This window comes from Typopeltis vanoorti, chromosome 1 (assembly GCF_054136105.1).
Source record: "Typopeltis vanoorti isolate ZY-2024b chromosome 1, IOZ_Tvanoo_1.0, whole genome shotgun sequence".
In the NCBI taxonomy this organism is placed as follows: domain Eukaryota; kingdom Metazoa; phylum Arthropoda; class Arachnida; order Uropygi; family Thelyphonidae; genus Typopeltis; species Typopeltis vanoorti.
Genome location: NC_143549.1, coordinates 161,952,694 through 161,969,023, shown reverse-complemented (window position 1 = coordinate 161,969,023; position 16,330 = coordinate 161,952,694). Strand labels below are relative to the sequence as shown.

The following is a 16,330-nucleotide window of genomic DNA, read 5'->3' as shown; positions in this document are numbered from 1 at the left end:
AAAACACCTGAAAAGAAAATACTGAACAATCCGATAAGCATTTTCACACCTCTAAAGAACTGTAGTCTTGTTTACACCACAAGCAATGGTTTTACTTTTGTTTTCGGCACCATGATTATTTGCCATACCAATCAGTAGTGTGTTTGTACAAAGTTTGTATTTCAGAAGAAGAGGTTGATATAGTGAGAGAGAAAAACAGATAATTAAGTTGGTAAAACATGATCTCTCTCTTTAACAAACCCATGTTGACAAGCACAGAGAATATTGCAGTTATAAATCCATTTCTGTATCCTACTTCTCACCAATCTATCCAGTATCTTAACCAGAACTCTGGATATACAAATTGGCATACAATTTGTAGCCACAGTCTTATCAACTATGCAGTACATGAATTATCATTTTATTCCAAAGGATTACAAAAAAAAGGAACTGACATGTTAGAGAAGACATGAAAGAAGAATTATTATTTTATTCAAGAAATGAGGCTGTACACATATTATTTTTTTGTTTTCAAAGAAAAACAGGTATGAGTTAATTATATTTCAATGACCATTGCTGAAAGAAGAAAAATTTTGAAGCGGTTTTTATCTGTGTGTTTCACCAAATCCTGAAGAGAAGAAATAAGAAATCTTGTGTAATACTTATTTTTATTTTATTATGTATGATGTTATGTTGTGGATCCTTTCCTCTTTAAAATACAAGTTTTATTTATAATGCAGATTTGTAGATAGTGCATGCGACAAACAATTTATGCACAGTTACACCCATGCAATACTAAAAATCTACACTAATATTGTGTTTGTAAATAAAATATTAATTTTGAATTTACTTTGTATCTCACTCAATCTCTTTAATTCTTAAGTTAACTTATGTGTATAATAAAATCCCAAATCTGAATCTGTGTTATTAACTGAAAAGAAAAAGAATAGTTAATAAATCACTCTGGTATACCATAGACAGGAGTGCTGACAGATTAACATGGAGGAAAACTGTTAATAGGAAGTTGGTAATTACTGTTATTATTAATATTATTTTACAGCCATCTCCACAGAGTCCAGAGACTCATTGCTGGAGACCCAAACTAACCATACAATCGGTCATACTTCTCTTTGAATCCATTAACAGACACAGCACTAACAAATGACTCTCTGGATACTCATTCCATTCATTGACAACTCTCCAAACAAAAAAATCTAGTCCTCATACTCCTGCTAACCACACTTTTACTCAACTTCCAGGGACAACCCCCTTGTTCTGACTCCTCTAGCCAAGTGCTGAAACATTTCCCCTGCATGTATCCTATAAAACCCTTTAAGTTACTTAAATGTTCCAAACATCTTTTATGCCTATCAACTAACTTCTGCAGATCACACACCCTCAATCTATCTTCATAGGAAATACAACACAGACCACTCACCATCTTGGCACTGGCCTCTGAATCCTCTCCACCACTTACTCATCTCCAAGAAACCCAGGAGATTAGACCTGAGCAAAGTAATCCAGATGTGGACACAGTTAAGGATGCTAACTTTTCATGTAGTACTATTATATTCTTACACCATCTGAGGGTAGATCAGATATTTGATGATGATGATGCTCTCCAGTGGTATTGTGTGTATGTGAAAGTGCATGCACACATTACCACTGCTCACATACATCAATAACCATGGTGATATTGAACCCACAACTTGTTGGTTGCCAACTAGTTGCTAACCAGGTTAACAAACTATGATTCCAGTTGCTATGTTAATTGTTTACCTTTAGTATCTATTAAATCATTTGTAATAATGTTGCACTGACATAAATTTAAAAACAAGAATCTTTTGTGCTTTTTGTCCACAATAGAAATTGTTGGCTACCATTCTGTTACTTCAGTTACTCTAACTGAAGTCCCAGTACTGAACCTTGCAACATACCACCAGTCACATGTTTCTGCCTCAATTCTACCCCTCCATATCCACTTTTTGATATCTGTCCAGCAGCCACCCTCTTATCCACTTAACCAGTGTCAATATCCATCCCCATTTGTTCTAATTTGTGTAAAAGAGTTCCATGTGGTATTCTATCAAATGCCTTTGCAAAATCCAGCAAAATCATCGTGTAGCCATTTCCTTTATCCACTTCAGCTGTTACTCTGTTAAATAATAAGTAGTATTTTTCTATTTTGGTATCTCTTGGCTTCTAGTCATTAAATTTATTAGCAGAGTGCATATATAGAATTTTTGTTTTTCTTTACCATTTCTAACTTGGCATGCTGATGATGTGACCTCTTTGTTTTGATATGTATCAATTCTCTAAGCCCTCAATAATGCTAGGCATATAAAGTTTATACAAAAATTTTACTATTACCAGATTCCTTTAAGAAGCACTGTATTTTTTCTTCAAGTTCAAGAGCTGTTACCTCTGGATTAGTAATGAGATCCTAAAAGATAAAAAGGAATAGACTGAAATTATTTAATGAATTTAATGTGACTACTATAGCATAAGGGAAATACTTAACTTCGTATGTTGATTATTCAAGGTAAAGTAAAGTAATGAAATTTTCCTAGTTTCTTTACAAAGAAAAGGTTAAAAAGGGAATTGCAAACTGTTCATCACTAACATTAATAACTCTTGAAAAAATCATGTATCTTTATAAATGAGATTTCATACTTCCAAATCAGCACTTTTTTCTTTTTGTTGCCAAGTTTCTAAATCATGTTTTGAAAAACCACTTTAGAAATATCAAAAAAATAAGTTAGTTGATATTACCAAGAATAAATCACCATCAAATAGAAAAAAGTAAAAGAGTAAGACCTTCCAGCCACATTATGATTAGATTGTGGTTGTCTGTACCTCTGTTGACTTTCTTTCTTGCTGGTGTATAAGTGTTTTTTTTATTGTCTGATAGCTTTCAAAAGCCCATCATGAACAGAATTAAAGAAAATGGGAATGATATCACAACTACTGCTACATCCAGCAATACTATGTACTCTGTATTAAAATCAATATTGTTACATTGCCATCAATTCTCCTATATGTTTGAACGTATACAAATGCACGCATGCTATGGGCTGCAGCTCGGATCTTCACTCACGAATTCCACCATGGAAGTTTGTTTTTCTCATCCAAGTTTCTGTTGTAAATAGAAATGAAAAGCTGTATTGTATGATACCTGACAGAGACAATTTCTCCATTAAAATAACATGAAATAATGAAAGAAAATAATATTTTGATATATATAATTAATATATATATATTGTTTTTCATTCTAATCACGATTCTCATGAAAAGTACACTATACTGAACTATGTATAAAAACCCAGCTGAGAAGAACAAAAAGATAGATAACATAGTGATAAGAATAGTGAGGGAAAGGAATCAGTAATACAAAAAAAAAAAAAAAAAACAATATTTGAAATGAGTGTTCTTTATTGTACTATGAAGACAGAATATAAAGAGATCACTCTCTTTACTGAGGGAGACAAACTGATATTGTTTGTAGAGCAGATTGATGTCATCATTTTGGTGTTGATGACCTTTGAAGTGTTACCACACAGATGTTGCTTCAATATGTGTGCATGTGTTCATTATATGGGTTATGAAACTGTAAACCAAAATGATTCTAAAATGGAAAAAAAGAAGAGCAATGGAAAAAGAAATCTAACAGATGAGAAATCAGCAGTGGAAGCATTTTTTTTTTTAATATTAAAAATAACTTAATCAGAAACAAAAATTAACAAAGTCAATTTAAATAATTTTATTCAGAATCTGGAGAAATCTGCAAAAATCAACTCTCATATCTGCTGAATTGTTAACAAACCCCATTGAAGTGCAACTTAGTGAAAGTTTCTGGCTATACCATGAACAACAAGAGTTTTAATTAACGCGCCTTTAAATTTACCATGCAAAAACATGCAAGCCTCAAGGAGTGTTTCCTGGCCAAGAGAAAGAAAGTCGTGAGCATGATGACATCATTCCTCCTATTAAGCATTAAGAGTGGGAGTATTACAAGCTCCAATTGTTCTGCTGTATTTACAAATTATGTTCTTCCTAAATTTTTTCATTCAAAAAAGAATTTCATTGAAATGAAATTCTCTTAATGGTGTGGGAATGCGTTAGTTTTATTTTTTCTACCAAATATGACATCATTGCTACAACCCGTGGACATGGGCATCATTGCAACTTTGAAAGCCTATTTTCTTAAAAAGACATTCTCAAAGGCAGTGGAAACAACAACGGGAGAAAATGCGATTATGCTCCATGAATTTTGGAAAACTTTTAACATTAAACACGCAATTGAAAATATTCATGACTCGTGGGAACAAGTGTCCAGCTGCATGAGAGCTGTTTGAAAAAACTTTTTGCCAGAATTCGCTAATGACTTAGGTGGTTTTCAAAAGCCTGTGAACAGCATGGTTGAAGAAATCATTGCAATTGGTGAAGACTTTGGTTTTGATGGTGTTGATACAGAAGATGTTAAATAATTACTGGATTCAAATTCAAAAGATTTCAGTGACATCGATCTTCTTGAAATTCAACAACAATGCGCATAAGACAAAGAACAAATGGAATGTGAAGATGCGGTTCCAAAGGAGATAACAATCGAGGAACTGGATGGAATATTTCACAGTTTAGAATCGCTTAAGCAAGTAATGGATATGGATCCAGATGTTAATTGAAGAATGCTTGTTTGCCGAGGTCTAGAGAGTCATTTTGTTTGTTATTGTAGAATTTATGCTAATAAGAAAAAAACTAAAACTGTTCAACTACTCTTGATAACTTTTTTGATTAAAAAAATTGCCATAACTAACATAGGTACAAGCATTCATTAAACATTTCCTTTGCATCCATTTTTTATTTTTCCTAAAAGAGTACCATATAAAACAAATTATTAATAAAATAATCGATCATGGATGAATTGCAATTTTTACCATTGATTATTATATTTGATTAATGTGATTTTGACATATGTGATAATATCGAGGGATTAATTAATCGCATTAATCAAGGGATACCTGTACTGTATTTCATTGGCAGTTAAATGTGATATACAAGTTGATTATCATAATATTTTTAAAACAACAAAGTTATGCCATAACCACAGTAATAAACTTTGAGGAAAGTACAGATAAGGTGCATAAAAGAATGTGTTTGCCAATTAAAAACAGATGCCCCATTAGAAATAAATAATATTAAAACTATTTGAAGCCATTGTAGCTCCGCAGAAGTGGTGCTTGCAGCCTCTGTGCTCTTGCTCTAGTAATATGATTGCCTTTTATAATAAAATGACAAGAACAGTTGATGAGGGAAAGGCATATTCTGCCTTTTTTTTTTTTTTTTTTGGATTTCACAAAAGGCATTTGACAGGGTACCACATGATAAGCTGATATTTAAATTGCAACACATGGATTCAGAATTGGCTATCAGATAGGTATCAGAGAGTTGTGAATTGGCCGGGGGGGGTAATCAAGGAAACAGAAGGTTACGTGGGGCCTCACAGCACAGGGCTCAGTACTGGGACCTATATTGTTTAACCTTTATATTAATAACATTGTCAGTTGTTGGATTCTGAATGAAGAGAAATTGAAATTATTAATACTCCCTTCAGAATCCAACATAATCCACCATATCATAGGCTACATTTGTAGATAATATTTAACGTAAATCTCTTGTTATAAACTATTATTCATATAATTATCTTTGAGTTTTTTTATTTAATTATTTAATCTAAGATATGTATTAATAATAGAAAGGACTCTGTATAAAAATAACGTTCAGATTGTTTTAATTATTCCTATATTAATAGTAGAAGAATTTGTGTTCATCATATTTAATTGTATATTATTTGAATTGAAAAATATCCTTTTATTTAGTTTCTGTATGTAAAGGTATAATGTTATGTAATGCTTATGCTTATATACTGCTCTAATTGTTGTCATGGAGACGGAGTTAAAAGTAAAAAGTGCGAGCGTAGTAACACATGAGTTATGGACGTGAGATGGAATTGATATGAGCTAGACGGTGAAAACAAGTATTGGTGGGAAAAAGAAGGAAGGTATATAAACAGAAAGCGAGAGTAATCAGGGACACAACAGAGAATTAGTCGGCAGTCAGTCATAGCACTAGAACTAGGGACTGAGTACAATTGGAGCACTCAGCACAGTAACGCTACTGAGAACAGCAAAATAGAGATGAGGAAATAATTTATTAGCAGCACGGAGTTAAGTAAGAGGCTGTAGTATAAAGAATTAAGTGCTGTAATCAGTTTACGAAGGATCGAAATGTAAAGTGACAACTCAGAATATTGATATGGAATTCTGAAGTTAATGTTGTATTCCAGAGCTTTCAAGGAAGATTAGTAGAAAGCTGATTCTATTGTAAAGTAGTATATGGGGAATAAGTAGATTTTCTAGTGCAAGTGTGTCTGCATTTGTGATGTGCTGAAATTGAAGATTAAGTTAATTTAAAAAAGATTACTTTTGAAATGTGTAGCTCCAGTATGATAATTAACTAAAGTTTTAAGTGTGGTTCAGTGAATAATATGTGCAAAGATTTATTCCGGTAAGAACAGTTGTATTTTATAGCATTTTAGAGTGAAGTTATAAGAGTTATCTCCTTCTATTAAATCCAAACATTAACTGTGGTGTTTATGCTGAATTTTGCCGAAGCTAGAAGATTAAAAGTCCCCCCCCCCTTCCTTAAAGTGATAGCTATCTCTTGACTGAGCTATGTGATTTCTGACTAAGGGATAGATAAAGAATACTATTGTAAAAATATTTGCTGTGAATTTCAGTGGTAAAGAACTTTAGAACTATCTTTGCCTATTAGAGAGAAATTAGATTTTGAAGCTCAGTTTAATACCAAAAGTTAAGTGAATGTTATGTATAGTTGAACTGAGTTAATTTTGCATTATCTTGTATCCAAAGTATGCTTATGTATATATTATATAACCTTGCATTAAATGTTTTGTTTTATTGATTTCAATTTTTTGTCAGCCTGATTCTTTTCCACTGCACCGTTCATAAAATTGTCAGACCTAGCGGGAACCTCAAATGTTAATGTAAAATTCGGCCTATATATATATAAACATTAGGCTGCTAAAGTTAATTAATATTTGATTACACTATTTTGCATAGACTAATCTGAATATAGGGTGGTGCAGTATAATAGAAATTTCCCTATATTTGGATTAGTAATCAACATATAATTAATTAACCTTAATAAGAACAACATTAAAGCAAGATGGTGGATCAAAAAACAGGAAGGACGATCTAACACAGTCGATTGCAAGTGGATGTTCAGTTGTTTGCAGATGATGTGAAGCTGGGAAGGGTTATTAGCAATAGAACAGATGTGGTAGTTCTGCAAGAGGATTTGAATAAACTGGACAGGTGAGCAAATGAATGGGAAGTATCAGTTTAATGCAGCAAAATGTAAAGTCTTGAAGTTTGGGATACATCAATGGGAGGCTGCATACTCTGTCAGAGGAACTGTACTGGAAGAAGTAGGGAAGGCAAGAGATCTGGGGATGATGATTGATAGAAACCTGAAATTCAGGAAACATGTTGCAAAGGTGATGAGGGTAACCCAGAGGGCTGCTGCAATACTGAGAAGGATGTTGACCTGCGGAGATAAAAGAGCTGTCATTCCTCTGTATAAAACCCTGATCAGACCACACTTGGACTACTGTTCTCAAATTTGGTCCCCAGGATTTGAACAGGATAAATTAACTGTGGAAAGGGTGCAAAGACAGATATCAAAGATGGTATCAGGACTGTACAATGTTAGTTATGAAGACAGGCTGAGGAAATGTGGACTACAGAGTTTTGTAGATAAGAAGTAGAGGTGATATGATTGAGACTTTTAAACTGTTGAGAGGTGGTTACAGGGTTGATGCTAGAGAGTTCTTTCACTTGCTGGAACAGAGGGAAGGAGCGAGGACGAGTGGCATCCCTGGAAGTTATGAAATGAAGTTGTGAGCAAGAGGGTGAGGAATGGTTTCTTAGCATGGAGGGTGGCTGAACTGTGGAATGCATTGCTTGATAGTGGTGAGAGCATGAACAGTCAATGAGTTCAAGGAGTGGTATGATAGACTCTGCGTTTTCTAGGATGGGCATCCCATGATGAGTCTTTTGACCCCATGGAGGCCTGAATCATAATAATAAATTTCTTAAAGACGACTCAAGATGAGGAACATATTATGTCAGCTCTTGATAGAAGCATTTAATAATCATATTTCGATATGTGGAGGAGTGATGTGCTGATGTTTGATAAATATGATGGCTAGAGAAAGTAAGTCTGCAACAGACAGAAATTGACAGAGAACTATCTTGTTTTTTCTCTTTTTAAGGAAATATTTTTTTTTTAACTTGGCATTTATATTTTATTTATTTGATAAAAAGGATAAAATAGATGTTATTTTTCTAGATGTTCTAATTAAATATTTGGCCAAAGTTCAGGAAAGCGGGGAGACTACTGCAGTTCCTTCAATGTCTTTCGAGTTTTCCAAACAATCTTAAATATCCTGAGTTCAGAATGAACTTGAAGATGTCCACAATAACTGATAATAATAAACAAAACAGGAGTTCAAAGGTATCATTTAGAGGTATGCCAGAGAAAAGTGAGGTAATGTCAAAATTGACGAAGGTCGAGTTTAAATTCTCCAATTTATGGAAAAAAATTGGAGGTATTTTTTTTATTTTATAAACAGGTAGGAATGCAATAAAAAATTAGAGAGTTGAAACTTGGCTCTTGTGATTTAATGGCAGTTTCAATATTATTTCACTCTTCACCAACATATATTTAAATGACACCTTAGACCTATTTTCTTCATTTTCATCAGCCACTGTAGATAGACTTCTTCAAATTCGTTACGAACTCAAGATATTTCCTATCGAATGGGGGAACTCTACAGACAGATTGAAAAAACTACAATGGGCTGTCCACTTTCCCCAAATTTTATTTAGAACATCTAGAGAAAAAAAAAAAAAAAAAAACATTTTCTGCATAAATCCTAAACTCTCTCTTTAATTCTGCTATACAGATGACATGAAATTAACAATATTAGACTCAGGATCCTCTAGAATGAAGCTAATGGCAATGCAGAAGAAACCAGGAATGCAAACATCTTTCAAAAAAAAGTGCTGAGGTCCCTTACCATCCAAAATTCATTCTTGATGGATTATCAATGCCCAAAATTTGGAGAATTGTAATCAATAAGTGTATTTTTTAATTTTTTTTTTTTTTTTTTTTTTTTTTTTTAATATTATACTCACATTAGATCATAACAGTATAATGTTGAAAATTTTTTCACTTGGTTATACTATAAATTAAAGATGCCAAGAAATTATATTCTTGGTTTAATCCTTTATCCAAGTGTAAGCAAACAATGTTTGCACATGAAGTATCTTCATGATTGCTGAAATGATGTGTGTGTGCTTTCCATTATGAGATACTAAGACAATTGATGTGAAGTCAATATATGATGATATGATGTGAAGCCTCTATACAGAAGTAGTCTAGTTATGAAGATACTTCCCACGCAAACATTGTTTGCTTACAGTTGGATAGAGAATTAAAACAAAAATATAGTTTCTTGACATTTTAATTTATAATGCTGTTTGGAAGGATAAAAGAGAATAGTGTGACAGGAAGGGTAGTCAGTGTGTTGCCTAGGTGTGATTGTGGTGAAATAAGGCAGAGAGCAAGGATTATGAATGATATGCTGGCTGAAAAGTGCGAGGAGATGGGAATACAGTTTGTTAATGTGTGGAATGAGTTTGAGGGATGAAGTAAGCTGTATGGAAGTGATGGACTGCATTTCAGTGGTTATGATGTGAGTCGCTTGGAGAGACTGCTGCTGGAACGTAGAGAAGTGAATAGAGAGAATGAATCAGATCGGGAGGGAAGTGATGTGGAAGAGCAGGAGAGTAAGACAGAAGAGATAGAAGAAGTGGATATGAATGGGGAAGTGAGTGGTATGAGTATAGAAGAAAAGAGAATGGGTGTGCAAGAGGAGCAGGAAAACGGCGAGGCTCAGGGTGGACAGGGGTATACAGCGTGAGAAAGGTGGATGCTCCAAGAGGAGGTGAGAGAATGTGTAGGTAGGAAAGGAATGGGATGACCAGGGATCAAGAGGAAACAGTTGGAATTGAAAAGGGTTCTAAAATGAAGAAGCAGAAAGGGAAATGGCCCCAGTCCAGTATGGAGAGATCACATCGAGTGAGTGGTATCAGTGGAACTAGCTGTAGATCCAGAAATGAGCTGTTGTATTTGCATACTAATGCTAGAAGTATAAGAAACAAGGCAGATGAAATTGTTGCGCTAATTGTGTCTGTTCACCCAAAGATTGTCGGAATAAGTGAGACATGGTTGGAAGAGGATGACATCCTGACAGGAATAGAGATGGAAGGGTATGATGCATTTCGTGAGGATAGAAGGGGTAAAAAAGGAAGGGGAAGTGCTATTGATGATATAGAAAGAGTTATGTCCATACAAAGCAGAGATGCAAGACGGAAATAGAGCCAGTGGTTTTGAGGCAGTATGGTGTGAGATAGAGGTGAATAGAATCAAATACTTGGTGAGATGTTGTTATAGACCTGGTAATGTGGATGGTGGTGATAGTGAAATGTATAGTCAAATTAGCCAAGAAAATAAGAAAAGGGTGATCATTATGGGTGATTTTAATTATGGCAATATATACTGGAATGATGAGATAACAACTGGAAGTAAAGAAAATGAGTTTCTTGAGTTTTTGAGGGATAACTACCTCAGAGAGTATATAACAGAGGGCACGCGAGAAATTGAGGGTCTTGGATTTGGTCATCTCATCAGAGGATATAATTATAAATGAGGTGTCAAATCATCCACCAATTGGTGAGAGTGATCATGAGGTAATTAACTGGGTGGTTGCCAGCAGTGCGAGGACCCCTGTGAGAAAAGGGTATATGTGGAACTACAAGGGGGGGGGGGTGATTATGAAGAGCTCAGGAGACAGCTTGTGGGTGTAGCATGGAATGAGGAGTTAGCTGGAAAAGAGATCAATGCAGTTTGGGGGATTTTCAAAAACTATCTAGCAGATGCAATGTCTAAATATATTCCAAGGGTGAGACAGTTAAATAAGGAAGGTGTGAGATGGATGAATAAAGAGATTAAGCATGCAATACAGAGAAAAAGGGCATTGTGGAGGAAGCATAAGAGAAGTGGAAATAACCAATTTCATTAGGTCTACAAAGACCAGGCAAGGATGGTGACTTGGTTGGTGAGAGTAGCTAAAGAGAGGTATGAACAGCAGTTAGCAAATGAAGCCAAAAAGAATCCTAGGGAGTTCTTCTGACATGTAGCCAGCAAAAGAAAGAATGATTATGGAAGGATAACATTGATTGGAGAAAATGGTATAAAGACAGCTGTTGCAGAATGTGTGGTGGAGATAATTAATGAGCAGTTCTTGAAGATCTTTCAACCTTGTGAATGTGACTTCATGGAGAGATTGAGAGGATTTATGATGGGGAGGAGAGACTGACTGTAAGTGAGCAAGAGTTGTTCAGGGAGTTGAGTAAACTAGATGTAAATAAGGCTGTGGGACTTGATAATATATCACTGCGCATTCTGAAGGAATGTGCCAGAGAGTTGACACCTGCCTTGACATATTTTTTTAATAATGAGTCTTGCACTTGGTCTAGTTCCTAAGGAGTGGAAGGAGGGCAAGATTGTGGCACTTCATAAAGGAGGTGATCGAACTCAAGCATCAAACTAAAGGCCTATCTGTGTGTTAGGTGTTGTGGTTAAGTTGTTGGAGAAGCTTGTGAGAACTAGGATCCAGAGTTGGGTTGAGAATAACGGTATAATCTTTGATGGACAGCATGGATTTGCTAATGGGAAGTCATGTTTTAGTAATCTACTTACTTATTACAATAAAGTGACTGCTTCCTTGGACAGAGGAGAAGGATACACAGTAATATACTTGGATTTTGCAAAAGTTTTTGATAGAGTACCTCATGATAAGTTGACAGTCAAACTAGAGCAGATGGGGTTGGATATTAGATTAGTGCATTGGATTATTATTATTATTAGACAAGTTGTGTATGGGGGTGCGATATCCAGAAAAAGGAAAGTCACTAGTGGAGTGCCTCAGGGGTCTGTTTTAGGGCCATTACTGTTTAACTTGTATATTAATGATATTGGCAAAGATTTGGATGGAGATATTCAGTTGTTTGCAGATGATGCAAAGTTGAGACGAACCATAAAGAGTAGTGAAGATGTTGTGGCCTTGCAAGAAGACTTGAATAAATTGAGTGATGGGGCACGGAAATCGGAAATGGGGATGAGAGTTCAATGTTACAAAATGTAAGGTTTTAAAATTTGGAAAACAAAGATGGGATGCAGAATTTATGCTTGGCGAGAATATATTGTTGGAGGTAGAGGAAATAAGAGATCTGCGGGTGATAGTGGATAAGGATCTAAAATTTTGGGGACACATTGTCAAAATTGTGACGACAACACAAAGACTTCTGGGAATGATGCGGAGAACACTGACGTGTAGAAGTAGGGAGATTCTTGTATAAGGCTTTGATTAGGCCACACATGGATTATTGTGCCCAGATTTGGTCACCGGGTATTCAGAAGGATGAAGAGATGTTGGAAAGGGTCCAAAGGCGACTGACTAAGGTAGTTTCTGACCTCTGGAATGTTGAGTATGAGGAAAGATTGAGAAGATGTAATTTGCAGAGTCTGGTGGAGAGGTGGAAGAGGTGAGATATGATAGAGACCTACAAGTTGGTAAGGGGTTGTTATAAGATCAATGGTGGAGAAGTTCTACAGAGAATAGTGGGAGATCAGGGGAGAACCAGAGGTCATCCCTGGAAACTGTATAAAGAGGGTGTGAGTAGGGGAACGAGAGGTAGGCTTTTTCGTGCAGCATTGTGAATGATTGGAATGCCTTGCCTGAGAGTGTGGTGTCTGCAAGGAGTTTGAGTATGTTTAAGACACAGTATGATGAGATGTGTGTGTGTGATAAAAGGACCTCCCAGATTAGTCTTTGACTCCATGAGGTCTTGGGGTAATAATAATAATAATAGTATATTTATCCAGAACTCTTGAGATTTCAAGTAAAAAGATACAATTCTCCATTCAATTGCACTGTTGTTTTTGAATTTCCTATTATTCACTTTCTAATAATGACTTTCAATATGATGCAAAATATGCATGCAATTTCATTAAACATGTTTTTCTGTGCATAAATGTATTTTACTATACGTTCTACAAATGCTACACAGTTTATTATAATTGACAAGAATATGTATATATATATATATATATCTTTGTTTTAATCCTTACTCAAGTATAAGCAAACAATGTTTGCAAATGGCATATCTTCACAACTAGTCTACTTGTATATTAAGGCCGTCGACTTCATATCAGTTGCATCAGTATGTCGACTTCATATTAGTTGCTTTACATACTTTACATACTAATGGGATATTATTAATATCCCATTAGTATGTAAAGCAAACTTCCTTTTGGACATGTATATTGCTATGAATTATGGGAAGGATCATTATCCAGACCAGTCTTTGAGATCTCATCAGTGGGAGCCAGACCTAGGTTAAATCAATGTAAAAGTCATAGTCATATTTTCCACATATTATTATTACATCCTCTATGGAGTTGGCAGACTCATTGTGGGAGGTTCATTCAATGTCAACATATTTATCATATAGAATCTTAAAATCCTTAATGCTCCTTGCATTAACAACCCCTTCTGGTAATGCATTCCATTCACTGACAATTCTCTATGTAAAAAATCTACTCCTCACACCCCTCTTCACCACACTTTTACATAACTTCCAAGGATGACCTCTGGTTCTTCCCCTTTCACTTTCTACTCTTTTTATAATCCCCTCTGCATTAATCTGATAAAATCCTCTCACTAACTTAAATGTGTACCATATTACCTATCTTCCTCCTATCCACCAAACTCTGCAATCCACATTTCTTGAACCTCTGTCCATAGCCAGCATTCCAAGGTCTCGAGATTGTCTTAGTCACTCGCCTCTGGACCCTCTCCAATATCTCTAATGGTGTGTTACCATTTTTTAAAGTACTTCTGATCAGAGAAAGTTTTAGGAAATTTTTGACTTAGTCATAAAATATATTATGCTTGACAAGATCAATAAATAAAGGTGGAAACTAGACTGAGTAATGACCTTTCCCATAATGAATAGCAATACACGATATATACATTCAAATGGAAGTGTGCATTACATTACATTATAGGTTACTAAGGCAAACAACAAGTAGTCAACAGCTTCTATGTACAAGTAGACTAGTTGTGAAGATAATTCACATGAAAAGTATTTGCTCTTGCACTTCAATAAGGATTAAAGCAAGAATATCATTTTTTGTTAAGTATAATATACTGCATAACCATGTGAAAAAAAATTAACTTCCTACAATGCTACACAGTTATCTCTTTTGACAGAATATAACTATACTGATCATTGAATATATTACAAAGTCACAGCATACATACCTGGACATTATTCATTAAATTAAAATAAACAACTGACTTTTGCAGTTCTTTCATCACAGCAAGTACAGTAGATTCACTTACTGTTTCCATTTCACATTACAAAATAAACAACTTCACACATAAGACCTGTAAAATGAAATAATATTATTGGTACAATTCATCAATTAATACACTTCAACTAAACACTTCAATTAATCACTTCATAAACTGAAATTTATCACTGATTTCACAGACCACTTTAGTATTAATTAATTAATGGAAATATGATGTTGGCTGTCTGTTGATGATGCAAAGTTAGAAAAATTATAAAGAGTGATGTGATGTCAAGTGATGTGATGCTTCACAAGATTTTGATCAGACTACAACTGGACTATGATATGCAAATTTAGTTTCTTTTGTAATGGTAAACCCACTCTGCAAGAATACAGAGACAAATAACTAAAGCAATATCACAACCATGGAATGATTATCAGGAAAGGTTGGGGTATTGTAAATTGCAGGATGTAGCATAGAAGGGATAAGTTAGCAAGTAGGGTTTTACCAGATTAATATGCAGAAGACTATACACAGACACACACACACAAACAAGAAAGGGAGGGGGAAAGAGCATAAGACTATTCCTGGAAATTGTTTAAGATTGTGGTGAACGATGGCCTTTTTTTATTTTTTTTTTAATATTATTATTTTATTAGCCGAAGACCCCATGGCCCTCCTAGATGAGTCACAGACTCATCTAGGAGGTTCATCCTAGATGAGTGTGTGTCATACAGAGATCATCATATTATGCCTTAAACACATTCAAATTCTCTGCAGACACCATGCTCTCAGGCAATTCATTCCTATCATTCACAAACTCTTCATGCAAAAAACCTGCTTCTCAATCCCTTGCTCACACTCTCCTTATACAGCCTCCAGGAATGAGCTATTGTTCTCCCCAATCTCCCTCCATTTTATGAAAAAAATTTCAACGTTAATCCTATAACTTGTATATCTTTATCATATTGTCCCTCTTACTCCTAGCAACTAGACTCTGCAAATTGCATCATCTCAATCTTTCTTCATATTTAACATTCCAGGGATCAGAAACTATTTGGGTCAATTGCTTCTGTATCCTCTCCAACATCTCTTCATCCTTTTGTAAATCAGATAACCAAATCTGTGCACAGCAGATTTGGTTATCTGATTTACAGTTTAGGTTATCTAACCTAACCTAATCAGAGCCTTACACAATGGAACCAGAATCTCCTTATTTCTACAAGTCAGAGTCCTCTGCATCACTGCCAGAATTCGTTGTGTTGGCCTCAAAATTTTGGCAATGTGTCCCCTAAATTTCAAATCCTTATCTACCATCATCCCAAGATCTCTTATTTCCTCCACCTCCAACAATATATCCCCACCAAGTGTAAGGTCTACATCCCATCTTTGTTTTCCAAATTTTAAAACCTTACATTCTGCAACATTGAACTGTCATCCCCCATTCCCATGCTGCCCATTCACTCAATCTATTCAACTCTTCTCATAAGGCCACAACATCTGCTCTACTTCTCCTAGTTCGTCCCACCTTTACATCATCTGGAAACAACTGAATATCCTTGTCCAAATCTTCCCCAATATCACTAACATATAGGTTAAACAGCAATGGCCCTAAAACAGACCACTGAAGCACATCCAAAACTGAAGCACCAAAAGTGCTTCAGTTTTGGATGTAAGTCTCTTAGCTGCGATTGGAGGACTCCTGTGTGGTGTCGTCGTTCATAAGTTGGGAGTGTTTGAGGCTGAGCTAAGTTTGCAGGAACTTAGCTGGTGATTTTTTTTGTT

At 35.1% G+C, this 16,330-nt stretch overlaps 1 protein-coding gene across 6 annotated transcripts in view; it reads right to left on the bottom strand.

Moving 5' to 3' along the window:
- Window positions 1–16,330, bottom strand: part of LOC150110589 (TBC1 domain family member 19) — a 476,985-nt gene that overhangs the window by 426,985 nt on the left and 33,670 nt on the right. For all 6 annotated transcript variants that reach the window (XM_090395037.1, XM_090395020.1, XM_090395012.1 and 3 more), the window contains exons 2-3: window positions 14,513–14,638; window positions 2,350–2,422 (exon numbers count right to left, since the gene is read on the bottom strand). In XM_090395037.1, coding sequence (XP_090251163.1) covers window positions 2,350–2,422; window positions 14,513–14,602 — 163 coding nt within the window. In that variant the 5' untranslated portion in view covers window positions 14,603–14,638. The remainder of the gene's footprint in view (window positions 1–2,349; window positions 2,423–14,512; window positions 14,639–16,330) is intronic.